This window comes from Xenia sp. Carnegie-2017, unplaced genomic scaffold (assembly GCF_021976095.1).
Source record: "Xenia sp. Carnegie-2017 unplaced genomic scaffold, XeniaSp_v1 HiC_scaffold_3, whole genome shotgun sequence".
NCBI lineage: Eukaryota > Metazoa > Cnidaria > Anthozoa > Malacalcyonacea > Xeniidae > Xenia > Xenia sp. Carnegie-2017.
In genome coordinates this window covers 4689876-4706739 of record NW_025813493.1, presented here as the reverse complement: position 1 = coordinate 4706739, position 16864 = coordinate 4689876, and the positions used below count along the sequence as shown (strand labels likewise).

The following is a 16864-nucleotide window of genomic DNA, read 5'->3' as shown; positions in this document are numbered from 1 at the left end:
TATATAAACATAAGCTTTTTCTAATGAATACAACTAGCTTTCTGTTGATACAGTTAAAATAAGCATCATCGACTTATAAAATGACAAAATTTGATTGAAAAATTTTGGAAATGTAAAAAGCAGATGATTGTACAATCAAACTTTTTCATGATTTTGTATTACCCTTTCCTTTGTGAAAGGACATGTTTCAACACTCTTTTAACATTTTTCCGAAAATAAATACAAAACATTTGCAAATGTTTGTACATTTTCTATCATGACTTGTTTGTTACAATTTTGAAAAACGTTTTACGTGGTAAAATAAATTTAGTATCGTTTTGTATATATAAATGGTTGTATACAACAAGAGTTTTCACGTTAGACAAAGTGGTCAGTTAACGCCTTGAATTCAGAAAAATTAAATCGTATTCTCCAAACATGCGTGTATTTTTACCATGATATAGAATTTGAAATAAACTATTCAATGAAACGCTAACAAGTGACATTGGTCCAAACAATAAAAACGATCGACCAACTTTACGATGTAAAAGTTGGGATATGAAAGAAAGGACATGTAGCAGATGTTAAATAAGCAGCACAACAAATAGTTATGTAGCAAATAGTTTTACTTACGGCCAGTGCAACTGTTCGTCTTGTGCATTTTTCAAAAAGAGTAAAATAAGTTGCAACAATTCATCAACGAAACGATCAATTTTGATTTTCTGTAAACCACGACTTAATTCAAACTTTATTTCCCTTGTCAGTGCTGTCTTTATCTTATCTGTTACATCGTCAAATGGTTCCTATAGCAATACCACAAAGATTTCAATATTCCCATATCATCCTTTGCCTTATGTTTTTACAGTTACGCACTATAGTCCATATACAGTTCTTAAATCCATATCAACATAAATTGTTTTTAAAGGGCTGAATATATCCGAAGAATATATCAGAAGAAATATTTTTCATTGATGTAATTATGGTAGTCAATATGAGCTGTAGTTGCTTTATAAGATTAACGATAAATTTTGCTGATTTGAAACAAGTAAAAAGCAGGACTCACGTGCAAAATAATCATTATGTTTACCTAACTGATATGCTCTTGATCGACATTGGTTTTGTTAGTACCAAAACAAAATATACGTATAAGATTTTATCTGTTAGCGCAATTAATACCTTCACATAAGAATTCGTACACGATTTGTACCAAAATATAATCTAGGCCGAACAAACCTGTTTACGTCTAGTCAATATTTTTGCTCTTTCTAATGATAACAATTTCCAAAGCGCAACAACATGTTGAAGCTGACAAATCTGCTCTGCCTAAAATATAATTACAGAAACCCTTATAGTACATGTTGAAAGAATGCAACATACTTTTATGGCTTTCCCTCTTTACACCTTTGTGGCAGAGGAATAGGATAAACACTCATAAGCCAAAGAAAGAGACTACCTTTACAGACAAAAGCCTTGAAACACACAATAAAGACAAGGGCTTAATCCAACATTCAACAAGAACTTATTTGTACGATCGCGCAGAACTACGGCTCTAGGACTTAAGCCCCTCAAATAATAAAAATGGTTGGTTTAAGCCCTTCCAAAAGGATAGGCAAAGGAATGCGAGAATAAAAAAATATTAATATCGAATTAAAATATCAGAGCTTCAAATTTAAAGAATTAATTTCGGTCAAGCATCATAAGCCTGGGCTTTAACAAACTAGTATCGAACGAAATTTCCCTACTTTTTTCTTCTTCTTTTGATTGCAGACAAAGGACAAACCCTTCAAGAATGTTATTACACGTTTTTGTTTGATAAAGAAGATTTTAGCAAGAGAGTTTTCTACAAATTTAAAGGTCATCCATTTTATTTACACACAGCATAGCTACCTTGCCACTTTAAACCGTTTCTAGGATCAATTTTCAATGCTGATTTGATATTCACTGATAAGCATTCCTGGATTTCCTCCAGCACGATAAGAAACCAATGACATTGGGAGAGATTTAAGAACGTCACAAACATCAGTGAGTTGGTTCAGTTCACTCAAGATCTGATCTTCACTGGTCGACTAAGTTTAATCTACAAACAGAATTAGAAACCATGGATGTTAGAAAAATAACGACATTAGAAAAAAATGACCAAAATCTTGAAAATAAGATCATTCATACAGAGCAGATTCTATGTAACCTGAATACATAACAGAAAATATATTTCGTTTTGTTTTTCCTTATCACAATTAAAGTAGCTAAATTAGCTCCTTTTCTTATTAAGTGTACCTGAGGGATCTTTTGATTCAACGCTTTAAAAACAGCTCCATCACAAATATCTTTGCTGAACACAAATAATTCAACCTAGAAAAGCAGAAAATTAATTTATGTAATTAAACGCAGAAAGAGCTGACAGGACCATAAATTCTCAATCCATATCATTTATATCCTTTTCTGCACAACATGGATAACATGGAACTAACATAAATTCAGGGAACTAACCAAAGATGTAATTCTAGGTTTTCCTCGAATAAATCTGTCGATAAGTTGTCTTTCTAAAGATTTCCAGTTGAACTTCACAACTGTTTTTTCACCTCCTTCACCAACTTTTAGTGAATAATCACAGTGAGCCAGGACCATCGGCAAAATATCTCTCTCTGGATCATAGGCAACCAAATGCCCCTTAGTAACGTTCAACAGCGATAGCTCCTCTGAACTATAAAGATGTAAAAAATATCTAGCTAACAGAAGGATAGCAATGAAATATTTATTAGGGTGAAAACCTGCTCTATAACGCAATCTGTGTTTTCAGAATACATAACCAGCCTGAGGAATAAAAGTCGCCCTTTTCTTAAAACATAAAATTAAATGAAGTTCTCAACAGTGATGAATCCTAACAAACTCTTGCAAAGTTTATCTTACTTTTTATCGTCCTTCAACAAGCTTTTACATCGTCCAATAAAATTGTTATGTAAAGATACAAGGTAATTTGTCAATGCCAAAGAACACTTTCCAAGTCCTTTCCACGAAGGCAATAACATCAAAATTGGAGTAGCGTTGATAACTTCCTTCTCTCTCATTTCTTTTGAAATTCCGTAATGACCTAACAAGTCAATTAAGACAACCGCAGTTATTTAAAGAAATCTTGGTAATACAAACAAAGTGATTTCAGATATTACTCAACAGAATGCATTAGTTAACACTTAATTAGGTACTGATTTGTCAACCACTGTTGCTCTCATACATTAAAACAACGGAAGAAAACACATCAGTAAATAAAATAAATAAATTGAAAAATTCACTCTACATAGCATCAAACTTAACTCAACTTTTATTTTGTCACTCACCATCTTGTGGAATAGATGATCTAATGATTTTCCAAGCCATATTGAAACTGTTGATTAAGGACTTCACATGCTGTTTTATATCAGGGTCTACAAACGAAAAAGAGAAAATCAAATTTAAGGACTATTTCTTTGCCATGAAAAAGTATTTAATTGATCAAAATGTGAGACAAATAAACAAAACAAACTTTCAAAGGGTAATGAATGATTTCAATTCTATTCCATTAATCTTGACGTCTTAGCTATATATCTCTCTAAGAGAACATTTGTCTATTTAACAGACCCTAGATGCAAGCTACGAAGAAAGATGAATAATCTTGAAAAAACATGTTACAGCAGAAAAGGAACACGCATAACAATTATTGGTATTTTTAAGTGCAAGACGTCAATACAATGGAATAAAATCTTTTGTTTGATTAATATTGACAATAGGATATTTTATAAAAAGATGTATTAACCATAGAACAACAAGAACCATAGCTATTCTACAGCAGTAATGCAATTTACTACAGCAAATCAGACACGCGTTTGGATGTACCTCTTTTATATAAGTCTCCAATGGTGTATTTTTCAGCTTCATTTCGATCTAAGCAACGATGAAACTTTTCAAAAAGAAAACGTTGCAACTTTATAATATCCGGAAGATACTGTAGGGCACGAAGATGACATTCCTGGAAAAAGAAAAAGTATAGAAGTTTGTACAATGTATATTTTAAAATCTTTAACAAGTGATACTGGGCCAGGGTAAACACTCAATGTAGCTTAGATTAAAAAAGTAAAGTGGTAACAAAAAGTCCTAGTTGTAGACTGATTTTGACAAGTCCTAAACTAACCATAACATATTTAACAAATGTTGTGCTTTGTAATTCGGTGATGTTCGGCAATGTGATTAGTTTTGTCTGGTTTCTTAGTAGCTCGTTTGTGTTCAGTAAGTCTTATGTTTAAGTTCCTGCCAGTTTCCCCGATATAGGAGGCGTGGCAGTCGGAGCAGTTTATTTTGTAAACTGCACCTTGTCGTTCGTTGGGTTGTTCTCTGTCCTTTATGTCCGTTAGTACTTGTCGTAACGTTGTGATTGGTTTATTTGCGACACGTATGTTGTATGGTCGTAAGATACGCGAGATAGTCTCAGACGTACCTTTGATGTAAGGTATCGTTTCTGTTGTCACTGAGTTGTTCGTTTCGTTGGGTTCGTTGGGTTTGTAAGTGTTGCGTTTGATAAAGTCAGAGTTATAGTTGTTTTTGTCAAAAACACGTTTGAGATAGTTGTTTTCGTTGTGTAGAGCGTCAGGTGAATCACATATGATTTGTGCACGTCTTGTTAATGTTCTGATTGTGGTAGCTTTGTGTGATGTAGGGTTGTAAGATGATTGGTTTAGTAGTCGGTCAGTATGTGTTGGCTTGCGATAAACTGTTGTTCGTAGTTTTTGATTGTCATGTTTTACCAAACAGTGGAGAAAAGGAAGAGTTCCGTTTTTCTCGACAACTTTGGTAAATTGTATGTGGCTGTTCTGTTTGCTGATGTGAGTGTGAAAGTCATCAATCTCGTCTGCATGTAGTGCTGTGATTGTGTCGTCTAGGTCGCGAAACCAAAAAGGTTTCCCGAGTTCAAACCATTTACTTTATTATGTCTATTTTCATAAAATATTTTCTGCATTTTAGTTGTTTTATTTTAACAATAAATTAGAATAGCTACTTACACGCTGAAAAGCACACATGCATTTAATTTTAAATCTGTCTTGTTCAGTAGCCTGCAATAACTGTAATTCTTACATAGAAAGTAGCTACACCTAGCTAAATTTAAAGTTTTAAGAAAGATCAAAAATTAAAAAAAGTGAGTAACAGATTAGCGCCATTTGCACATTACATTTAAAATCATTGTAAAAGAAATTAAGCATAACCTTTTTTAAAAATTCATCAAGTACTTCACACTTGTCTGTTGGCACTGTGACACCTTGAGAATATTCTTGGTATTTGAAGGACAAATGTTCCATTGTGATTTTCTTGCGATTTCTCCAAAGTGCTGGACATGAAGTATCGAGTTTTGCAACGACATGGGAGCTTGGTTCATCTAATTCGTTGATCAATTTCATTAGCCGATTATTTCCTGGAAAAAGTGATGGAAAAATGTTTTGACCAATTATCTAACTCTATGTTTTGAAGAACCTGCATTATACTTTAGCATAAAAATATACGAATAGAAAGTAAAACGTAGCCAAACTGCCAAACGGCAAATTGTCATTAAATTTTAAAATAACTTTGTTCTCATAATGGACGTTTTACAAAATGAATTTCTTTGATTTAATTTGCAAACTTTTTATAAAGAAGCAAAACAGGAAAAACTTATTGAAATATATAATTCTGAACATAAAATTTTATACAGCACATCTAATTGCTTAGACACTGATGATAAAAAACAAGACTAAAAGTATTAATAGAAGTGTCACAGTTTCGTGACTGCATTTCATTTGAAATTTCAACATCATCTTGTTACGATTCCATGGGAATTTCGCTTCATTTTTCTTTCTAGAGATATTGATCGTGTTTTCATAGAAAATAATGATGCTCATCATAATGCAAGATATTGATCGTGTTTTCATAGAAAATAATGATGCTCATCATAATGCGAAGTAATGTTACCCGACTATATTTTTCATTTACATTGTTGAACATACGAAGAAAGAATTTTTTTCTAAATTGAAGCTGCTTTCTATAAAACATATTCAGAAAGATTAAAAACCGGCTTTAAAGGTTCTTCTTACCCAGTCGTTCATCGCTGACCATTTTACCTAAGGCATCTTGCAACAACTGAGAAACAACCTTAAAAAGAAAATATGTTACTGTAACACAAATTGTTTAATATTTATTAAATACCAAAACGCAAAAAACTACAATATCACCAGTATAAGATGATCATTTTCAGATTTTCTGTTGTTTTTTTTTCATTTTGTCTACTTGCTGGGGTATTGGTTAGTAAAAAAACACACGATAACTTACCGATAGAACAGGATTAAGGTAGGTAATCATAAATGCATCTTCCCAAGCTTGTCTTGACACTTTACTGCGCAAATCAGTTTGAAAAGCATTGATATTTCCTAACGATGGAAAATGTAGACAAAAATTATCACCGATCCAAACGTTTTGACAAAAAAGATTTTTTGTGATCAATAAACAATTGGATTTGTTAATGGATAGCCGAGGGTTGAGGGGTTTGGGTCGAGTCATTATGCATTCAAAAAGCAACAATCTAAAAACTACTGAAATATTTTGAAATCAAGGTTGCTTCCAGGATTGAAACTGAATTGGATGGAATTTTTATTTTTGAATTTATTGTTGCCTGTTGGTACGTTATAAAAGTATTGTATATTTTCCTTCTCGATTTTAGTAATGACCAACTATAGTACTGATATTTCTGTTACTTGCAATGAACGTTTTGTTTATTACAATTCAGTACACAACGTGGTCGTTGGTCACATAACTTCTAAAATCATGCATGAGTAACGTGGTGAAAATATTTCTTTTAATGATCTCCAAAAACAGTAGAAAAGAAAGAAACTAAATTTTAGATAATATAATAGAAAATCAAAATACGATAAATCGTCAGATGACTGACTTGGGAAATTTTAATATAAACTTCAAAAATTGTATCAGCAAAATCAGCAAACACGTTTAAAGTGGTATGTTCGACGTATTTATTTATTGCATTTTACTAGCCAGTGTAAACTGTTTTCTAATTTGTGACAAAGCTTTTAATTTTTCACCAAAAATTTAGACTCATTTATAATAACAAAAAAAGAAACAAACCATGATTATTTTTTACGATTTCTACAAAAATCAGATGGATGATCATAGCAGCTTGTTCAATATTTGTACCAACAAATCTTGCAATGCAACGTAGATCATTTTCTATATGATCTTTTATGAATTGAACAACGTTATTAACAGGTGGTTTGATAATAGCTGAAATATTCTAAAAAATTATAATCATAGAAAAATAAAGCATTAGAAAGTTTCAGCATTAATCTTAAGCTACAATAATGAAAAGCTTTGCTAAAAAAAGCTTAAACTAAAAATGTGTAAGAATCAGCTAGAACACTAATTCATGTTCTAATGATTCTGATGTTCTAATGATGGCTTTGGACTACAAGCCATTGAATCGAGTTGCTCTCGACATTTTAAATCTTGAGCCGTGTTAGAAATTAGAAGGTAGATAAAATATGTCGTAAATTCACATTTATTCAGTTTGCTTAGACACGAATTAAAACAAAATCAATTGAAGTTGGCATCAACTTTAACACATAGTAATTACTAATGAATCTGTGAAGGAATGAAATTCATTCATTTACACTTACCTGAATTTGGTCTGGAGTTGTTCCTAACAACATAGCCGCATGTGTCAAACAACGTAAAACACAACACGATAATGGGTTCAAATTTCTTTGTGCACTTGGAGGTTGATCCTGTGCACGTCCTAGAATGTGACCAGTACTACTTCGATCTGCACTAAAGGTGATACGGAAACTACGTAAAAATACGAGCAAACAACGACAAAAGAACATCATTGTTTTAAAACTATCATTAGTAAGATAATACGATTAAAGCTAAATTTTAAACCTTATTGTACCAATTAAAGGCAGAAAAAAGGTAAAAAAGTACAACCAACACATGTCAAGCTTTTTATGTTAGTTCTAAGATTCTTACGAAATACAAAATAAATTTATGTAAACATGCAAAGACGAACCTCGACGCCTGTCTATTATTGGCTGCTAGCTGATGATTTGTACCTCCAATAGGAACATCACAAGTTGGGCAATTATACGCTTGGTTTGGACGTCCACACTAAATTGATTGAAAAAAATAACAGCGTTTAAAATGTAGAAACACAAAATGTGTTACAGTTTTTAATATTTGCCTTTGCATAAACATTTTACATTAAAGGTAAAACCAGCAGCACATTCAAAAAAATAAATAATTGCGCACAAAAACATACTTATGTTAAAAGAAACTTACCTCAGTGATGACATAACGATGTCCGTTAATGCATTCTGAAGGGGTAAAAAAAATAAAAAAGTGTACATAATACCGCCATAGGTTAAGTATTAGAACATCTTATGCAGAGCCAATCTCTATAACTTACCATACCACGTGCCTTGGGTAACGCCCATGACCTCGGGACCATCATCGTGAGGCATGGTGGGAATGAACGCACTCTTAGAAAGGAATTTCATAAATAAAAAACTGTCATCTGTCTTACTAATTATTTCACGTCGTATCTGACAATAATCAACACTAAGTTGTACATCCATGTTAAATAAAGTGCTTTTAGTGACGGAAATTACTACCACTAAGGTTGTTGAACAACACCAACATTCCTTCTCAAAACTCCATTGGAAAATCTACTCTATACGGTCGTGAAAAGATACTCCCGAATTAAATTAAAATAGAACTCATTCACCATTTAAGTTGGTCACTGTTATGTTTATATTTACGATTATATAAGTAAATATTGTAAACACGTACCCTCATTGATCCTGGATTGAATGCAAGATTTGAGAAGGGAGCCAAAAGTTGATTATTTGGAAAGCAACTCATAACAACAAGGAAATGAATCAAGATTTCATTTAAACGTCTATCATTTAAAGTTTGGCCACTGTGTAGCTGAAGTAATTGCTGAAGAGAACTATTGTCAAAATTCACCAAGAGATTCTTCGCAAGAGGTAGCTTAAAGAAATTTAAATTGAAATGGTTTGAGTGTTAAGCATAGTGTTCAAAAATCAGTTCATATTCTAAAAACAATTACAACATTTCCAAAAATTAATTTTGCACTTCCCAATAAAATGCATGATTGATAATACTTAAATTATACTCAGAAAGTAAAAAGAACTGCTCAAGATTTATCTTTTAATATTTAATAGTAATGAATAGTGCACGTGCAACAAATGCCAACCTGTAACCAAAGCACAACAAGCAATGACGAAATACACTTTTATTTTTGTATAGTGCAAGTGATATCTAATGTTTTGGCATTTTGTTTCACTGTTACCCTACGAAACTAATTACTTTTGGAGAGTAATTTTTTTAACTGCCTGTATATAAGATTCCAAAGCATTGTTTCTGCACACAAAATACCTGAGTTGCTAAAACCTGACATCCAGTAAGACATTCATCGAGTTGTTCCACAATCTAAATATAAAATTATATTAATCATTCATACGAACATAATAACAAAAAAAGTAATTTTTTATAGTATAAATAATGTTTCCTGACCAACACACTTTACAGAATACATTCACATATGACGATGTATTTTTCAAGATATTCAACAAATATGTTCATATATTTTTCCGTAATGATGATACAAAATCTTTTATGAAATGTGCAATTGCTAGATTTATGGACAGAAAACAAATTTCTCGATCTAAAATATCGACTATATTTGATTCGATTCGTAAACGTAAAGTAAGTAAGACCAAGAAGTAAGAAATCATCTCCCGAATTACAGAGAAGGTAAGGGGGAGGGGGGGAGAAAATCCTGCTACACAGTCTTTGATAAAGTGCAATAAATATACCTTTGAAGGAACCCGATCTTCTTCGTTTTCAGTGGAAAAGTTGGTCATTACTTCGCAATAAACTGCAAGTAAAATATAACAGGACTGGGCACGATCATCACAGGACAAGTTCTAAAAAGAATAAAGTCTAACAAGTTTGTAACGTTACTATGGCTGATTTGACTAACTGCATTTCTCTCAAAGAAGAAAAATCATAAAGATCTTAAATTCAGCAGGTGATTGCAACTCCAAACAAGTATAGGGCATAAATATTTTCAAGGAGTTCATTCGATATTTTACAAAATAAGCTCCTTTCTTGCAGCCTGGTGCTCTAAGAAACTTGAAGTAGTTTGTTGTTTTAAATGTTATGTTAAAAATGTTTGATAGCTAGGCAAATCAAAACCTGCACGTAATACAAATCACAAATAGAGTAAACGTAGACATCAAATTTATTGAAGGAGTGTGGGTTTGCTCAACTATATAATATATCATATCAAAAGAAACATGATTTCAGCCTCAATTTTATATTATGCTGTATAAATATACATTGGCCATGTGAAAACAATCTTGTTGTTATAAGGAAAATAAATTATCTTACCCTCAAGATCAACTGTGTTTCTTCATAATTTGATGTTATTATTGCTTTGCCAATAGCTTCTCGTACTGTATGATAATTGTCGTGATGGACCATGAAACTGTCTGGTCTTTTGTCACGCTCCTATAGATATGGACATGCAAAAGACAGAAAAGTCAAAGTTTTTTTCAGAAAGTGAAGGTACAACAACAATCGTTCTTTACTTTTTGAAACTGCTTCGAAATGTATCAGAAAGCATGCAACTTCAACATTGTAATGGTGGCCTTGTACATAAGCGTGCTTTATCTAAGCATATCATATGATAAATCGCTAATTTGAATGTGAAGATCAAAGATTTGACATCATTAATAATACAATTTATTTCTAGAATAAAACAAACCACACATGTACGTATAAACTAGCTAATAAATGAACAAGTGGTTACCTCAGATTGTGGAGGCAAAATCCATTTCAATTCTTTGATCTTACATCTTTCTTTAACTCCATCGAAACCATTTTGATCATTATGGACCAACTGTTTTAGTAGGAATAACTGAAGAGCAGATTCATTGTCACATAAATGTTTAGCTGCTTGGATGCATTTTCTAAGTTCCGCATTGCTCTTTAAGTTTTCAGAAAGATCGTCATTCACATATGCAGGAAGTTCACTAAACGCAGCCCGAATTGCAGCAACATCTTTAAGGCTGTTAATGTCCAGGGTTTTGTGGGTACGAAAATTCCTTAGTGTTCTATCAAGGATTCTGCACAACATTATTATTTCAACACTGCCGTCAGTTTGTTTTGCTTTTAATAATTTCCCTGTTTCAACATCCTAAAAGAAGAAAAACCAATAGCTATACACTATGCACTTTTTAAATATCACAACATTAGATTTATAAGTGAATTACGCCTTTAACAACAAACGAATAAAAGCGCCCAAAAATTTGCAAAATGATTTTATAAAAACGTAATTTACCTCGATACAATGAACAAACAACACGCAAACGTTCATCAAATGTTCCTTGTTGGTAGATAAACCTTGAGCACGACAGAGATATTCTTCCAAATACGTACAAACTTCTTTTTCCCTTAAAAAAGCATTTTTTTAATACAACACAATACAATATTTTTTTGATAGCAACAACGCAAATTGATCTGTTCTGCTAGAATATTGATCGTTTCTTCGTGAAAAACCGAAACTCTCCGCTTTTTTGTAAGTTATCGTAACTGGCCAATCGAAAAAAAGTGCTTTGCCGAAAAATATTGAATAAAAATTCAAAAACACTTTCATTATAATAAAGATGACTTGTGATGAAGCTAGAGCTTACAATGTACAAGTAGATAAAAATGTTACCACTGAAACGCATTTCCGCAAGACATCGCTATTACTCAGCAAATCGTGCCCGAACTTTAGCATAAATAACACTAATCACTAATTTTCCTTGCAGAAACACAAACAAAAAATGACGTTTCTCATTTTATGTAATCAAAATTGCAGCAGCTAAAACGTATTGGAATTATTTGATTGATTTTCTCAGCATTAACATACCTTCCTTTGATTGCAAGAAGTTGTTGTAAAATGTATGATCTTATAACTGGAGTAACATCAATGCTGTGACCATCGAAAGGAGAAAAATCTTCTGTGAATTTTTCATCGTTTATTACATAAGCAATGAATTTTTTTACAAGTTCATCTTGTGGTAAATCATCACCAAAGCAATAAACAGAGACAACACTCATGAAAAAGGATTTGCAGCGATTACGAAAACTTCTCCACAACTCCAACGAAAGCCTAAATAAATAAAGTACTTATAAATGGAAAATTTTACTTTTTAAATTACATATTTATCAAATCTAGCTGTTTGAGAAAGTCTACTATCAATCTAAAAGTTCTTTTAAAGAAAACTATAAATTAAAAAGCAATATTTTCATTTTATAAGCATATATATAAAAGCAAAAACGACTCATTCAAGTGGAGAATGAACGTTGTTTTTCTGGACAAGACGCCCTAATTTATGACCAAACGTTTATACCATACATTAAATACACACATGTCTACTTTGATTGTAAAGCTTTGAATACAAAATAGTTACCTTATTGTTTCATTAATTTGCAATTGAAAATCATTGCCAACATCGTGTCTACATGCAGGACATACGTCATGATCGTTAAGCCAATTGGTTATGCAAGATAAACAAAACACGTGACGACATGGTAGCTGTACAGGATCTTGAAGTGATCTCTTGCAAATGGCGCATTCGTCATCAAATCTAACATTATAATAATTCATTAAGTATAACAGAAATGAACATACAATTAAGGTTCCATGTTAAGGAAATCTTTAATGCGCAGATAAATTGTAAAAAAATGTGTTGCTATGATACAAAATTTATTATTGAATGCAGTGTATTTTAACATAAAGACTTGAAACAGTAAAAGTATATTATTGGGTTTGTTTTTCAAAATTAATACCTCAATGTAGGAGATCAACACGCATTTTATGAAAATTATGATCATTACCACAAATGTTAATAACCGTGACTCTTTATCGGTATACTTACTTGACAATTCGTTTATGCAAATCTTTACTGCAGTCTTTCAAAAATCTTTCAATAACAACTATAGTACGTAGTGAGGTTAAGTCGGGACTTTCACCTAATGCCTAGAAAAGGAAATAGGCGCTAAAGGAAGTCTGCTGTTGAAAATCAGTGGCTTTGCTTTTTCAAATTCGTAACCTTTACAACTTGGTTATTGAACTTAACATGATGCATAAAATACAACTGGACACAAGTTTATTGACAGTCCACGTGTATCAGTACAGCTGTGTCTTACTCGACCGTAATGCACAGCAAAAAAAATTCAAAATGATTTAATATGAAAAAGCCTTTTTTAAAAGGCGTTTCCATTCAACGGAAATGAACTATGGATGTAAGCTAATACGTGAAAACTTTACCTTTAACAATTTCAAAGCATTACGACCATCATCAGTATGATTCAAATCCTCAGGTGGACAAGTGTGTTCAATAAACATACGTACAACATCCAAACGTGTGAACATGATCCTATGTGTAAAACGCATAAGAACAGAATGTAACTTTAAGTAGATGTTAAAATTAATGTCTAAAACATAGAGTTCATAGCGACCTAATGAAGGATATTTTGAACATTTTTCTTTGTATTACACCAAATTTTTCAGAAAAACAAAATTAATGAAAGATTTTTATGTGTGTATAAAAATTCTTTAATAAAACATAATAAAACGTTCGTACTCAGTCTCCTTTTCTCATAGCCATTATATCATAAACACAATTCTTTGCATATTCTATCCAAAGATCAATTCACACTTACCAACAAAGTTTCAAAATCTGCTCAGATTTTTCTGACAAAAGAGGAACAACATTTTTTGAGTTCTTACTGTCCGTTATTGACGCTTTCATAACCTGAATGATTGGACGTAGACATTGAACTTGATTACACCACGTCTTTCGTTTATGAAGACGCGTAAAATCATTTAAATTAGGCTCCAGTTCTTCTAGACAGCACTGAAGAGCCACTGCATCTAGGCACTAAAATGGTGGGAGAAAGTATACAATTGTACAAAGTTTTTAAGGCAAATGGTACTGTATTAATACTTGTAATGAAGTGGAGATAAAGTATTAAAATTTGCTGTACATGCTTTGACAAAACAAAAATTGGTGGGTAGAGTATAAAATTACATATCACGTCTATATTTCTACAACAACAATATTCCACAAATGGAATAATTTTCCACAAATAACTAACTTTGTGACTTACCAATTCTGAATCATTAATTGGCAATGGAGATTCCATAAGTTTTTCTACCACTTGAGGAAATGCATGAACAAGTTCAGAGAAATTCAGCATACGTGATTGAATCATGGAATAGGCAAAATGAATGAGAGGAATGTCCAGGTGAAATTCATCGTTTTCATGAAAAGTTTGGTGTATTTGCCAAGACGTCGCAAGTACAGCCTCGTGTATCAACTGGTAAAATAGAAATATAACATTTGTTTAAACGTGTATACGTCCATTTCTATAAATGTTGCTTTACAACTATCGGTGACCAAAACGTACGTTGCTCTTAAAAGTGTGCTTTGAACGCATTGGCCAGCACATTGAATATTTAAAGTTAACAAACCTTTAGCTCATTTTTAACAATTGGCTTATACATCATATGTAAAAAGTCATTTAAATAACAATTCGCTGCTTCCTCCTTGATATCCGGATCTTCAAATGCCAATTTCTTCAATCTTCCCAAAGGAGAAGTACCAAAAACATTTCTTAATGACGTCAATCTGTTTGTAATAACTCCTGAAATGCAACAAATGTATTTGTTGAAAGAAAGAACAATTGTTCTAACCAATTTTAAAATTTGATCGTTAATATATTCTCAAAGATTAACCATGCAAACAGAGTACATCAAATTATTATAAATTAATAAAAACAGTTTTTAAATATTGAAAAAAAGGTGAACAATTGAATTGAAAATGCTTAAAGTATAATATAAACATTCCTTTTAACTCAAACAATGGGTGATGAGTAATTTATTTTCTCTATTTTGAGCTCACAGAAATCGCAAGGCTCGTTGTGTTTACTGAGTGGGAAGCAGTGAAAGTTTACATTCTTCAAATGGTTTGAATCTGGGTTGGTTGTCCATATTAATTTAATTTATATAAACATCTTCCAATTTTTATATTTAAAAATTTACTTATAATCATCTGATGGTTCGGTTCTCTCTACGGAAAAAAAAGATTAAAATAATAAATATTTTTTTAAATATGACAACAACCTGGAAGATCTTTTTATGAACTAAATCAATATGAGTTAACATTCCATCTTAGATGTGACAACCACTTTCTGAAAATTTGAGCAAGATGCAAAAGTAAAGATTAAGTGGTAGGTATATTAGGTATACAATGGAAAGTATAACTATATTTAAAAAAGCTTACATTTCATGTGGTTGATGATTAATCACATCTATTGCAAAGCAATTTTGAAACTCTTTGTGATTACTCCGCTTTGCAGTAGCTGTTTGCCAGGAAAAACGGGCATTTCAGACCCATAATCACACATGACCACGTATGAGCACCGTTTGTTCGTGCAACATCATGCCTATTTTAGTTTCCTTTTACTTTTACTTTTATATACATTCCAGTCTTCTCAAATGTTAGAATGATTTTACTTTAAAAGATTTTAAATTAATTTAAAATTCTCATGTTTATGTAAATTTCTCATACGTGATAACGTGTTCGTGAGGAATTTATGTAAATTTATTGCGCAAACCCTAGTTACGCAAAGTTTTTTCCAATTAAAATTTTATATTTTTGTTAAATTTTCAAAAACTACAGCGGTCACTGAACGAGCAACCTAGAACTAAATAGCCCGGCGCTCGCTTAATCGAAGCAAACCAAACTGCCGTAGAACATAGAGGAAAACACTATAAAATTTCTACATACCCCCCACTTGCAACAAAAGAACGTGAACAATGTCTTTAATTATCCAGGAGAATGGAAATTTTCCTTCAAAAGGATGTCCAACTCCACTGCTCAACACAGTAGCTCGTTCTCGTAGCCTACCGGATACAGGTGAAATGAATGATTCATAGGTTATTGCCGTAAGGTTGTCTTCCTTTAACATTTCAAGCCATAACTTTCGTGTCCAAGTGTTTTCTTCAAGAAGCAAGTTGAGGTTTTTATTACGATCACAATACGCAATAACTTCGGACAAAATAGGAGACACAATTGACGATAATTTTTTGCCATAAAGCTTTCCTAAATGTGCCAGTTTCCTGTAGATGTCCCTGACATAACGCTTCCTCTTGAAGCCAAAGTCTTTGATCATCAAAGCATCTTTCATCACGCTCGCGGAGCAGTTTATACATACGAACAACAAGAATGGTAGATAGGTCTAAAACAAACAAAAATGTACTCGTATATGCGTATGTCCCGCAGTAAATTTCAGCCACGAAAAGAAAAATGCAAAATTGTTGGAAACCTGTTTCATCTCCATCTTCGGCAGGTAAGCAATCCAGTAATATCTCAATTCGTTTTGTGGCTCTCAAGACGTCATTAGATTCGTCAAAGACTCTTGCAGCAGCAGTTTGCATGCAGTTCCTCAGCAAGACTGTGGGACGTATATTTTCTTCGTATAAATTCTCCTCAATATTCTATATAATCAAATAATGATAAAGAAAAATTTTAATCAAAGCGATAGAAAACTGCTGAGGACGGTTGATAAATTTGTTTATTTCGTAAAAAAATCACGGTATCTTTTATTTTTTGAAAAATGCCTCATTTTCATCTATATTGAGCTTTAAATAGATCAACCAATCTTTAAATAGATCACTTTCGATGAATTAAATGTAATAAAATGTCGTAAAAATTGGCCATTAGTATAATATATACGTAAAGATTGT

At 32.2% G+C, this 16864-nt stretch overlaps 1 protein-coding gene across 1 annotated transcript; it reads right to left on the bottom strand.

Annotated features, from left to right (window-relative positions):
• Positions 1-2020: 2020 nt before the first annotated feature.
• On the bottom strand, positions 2021-16200 carry LOC124454950 (E3 ubiquitin-protein ligase RNF213-like). The gene is made up of 28 exons (XM_047005701.1): positions 15906-16200; positions 14588-14760; positions 14224-14433; positions 13777-13994; positions 13382-13490; positions 12990-13090; positions 12522-12698; positions 11978-12220; positions 11405-11516; positions 10874-11260; positions 10453-10572; positions 9876-9986; positions 9436-9489; positions 8827-9027; positions 8444-8516; positions 8317-8351; positions 8048-8145; positions 7659-7809; positions 7111-7276; positions 6304-6401; positions 6069-6126; positions 5208-5413; positions 3847-3979; positions 3312-3398; positions 2887-3067; positions 2467-2680; positions 2254-2328; positions 2021-2056 (listed from the first exon to the last, which is right to left on the bottom strand). Exons 1-28 carry the CDS (start codon positions 16084-16086, stop codon positions 2021-2023), a joined length of 4008 nt encoding a protein of 1335 aa, XP_046861657.1. The 5' UTR covers positions 16087-16200.
• Between the last annotated feature and the right edge of the window lie 664 nt (positions 16201-16864).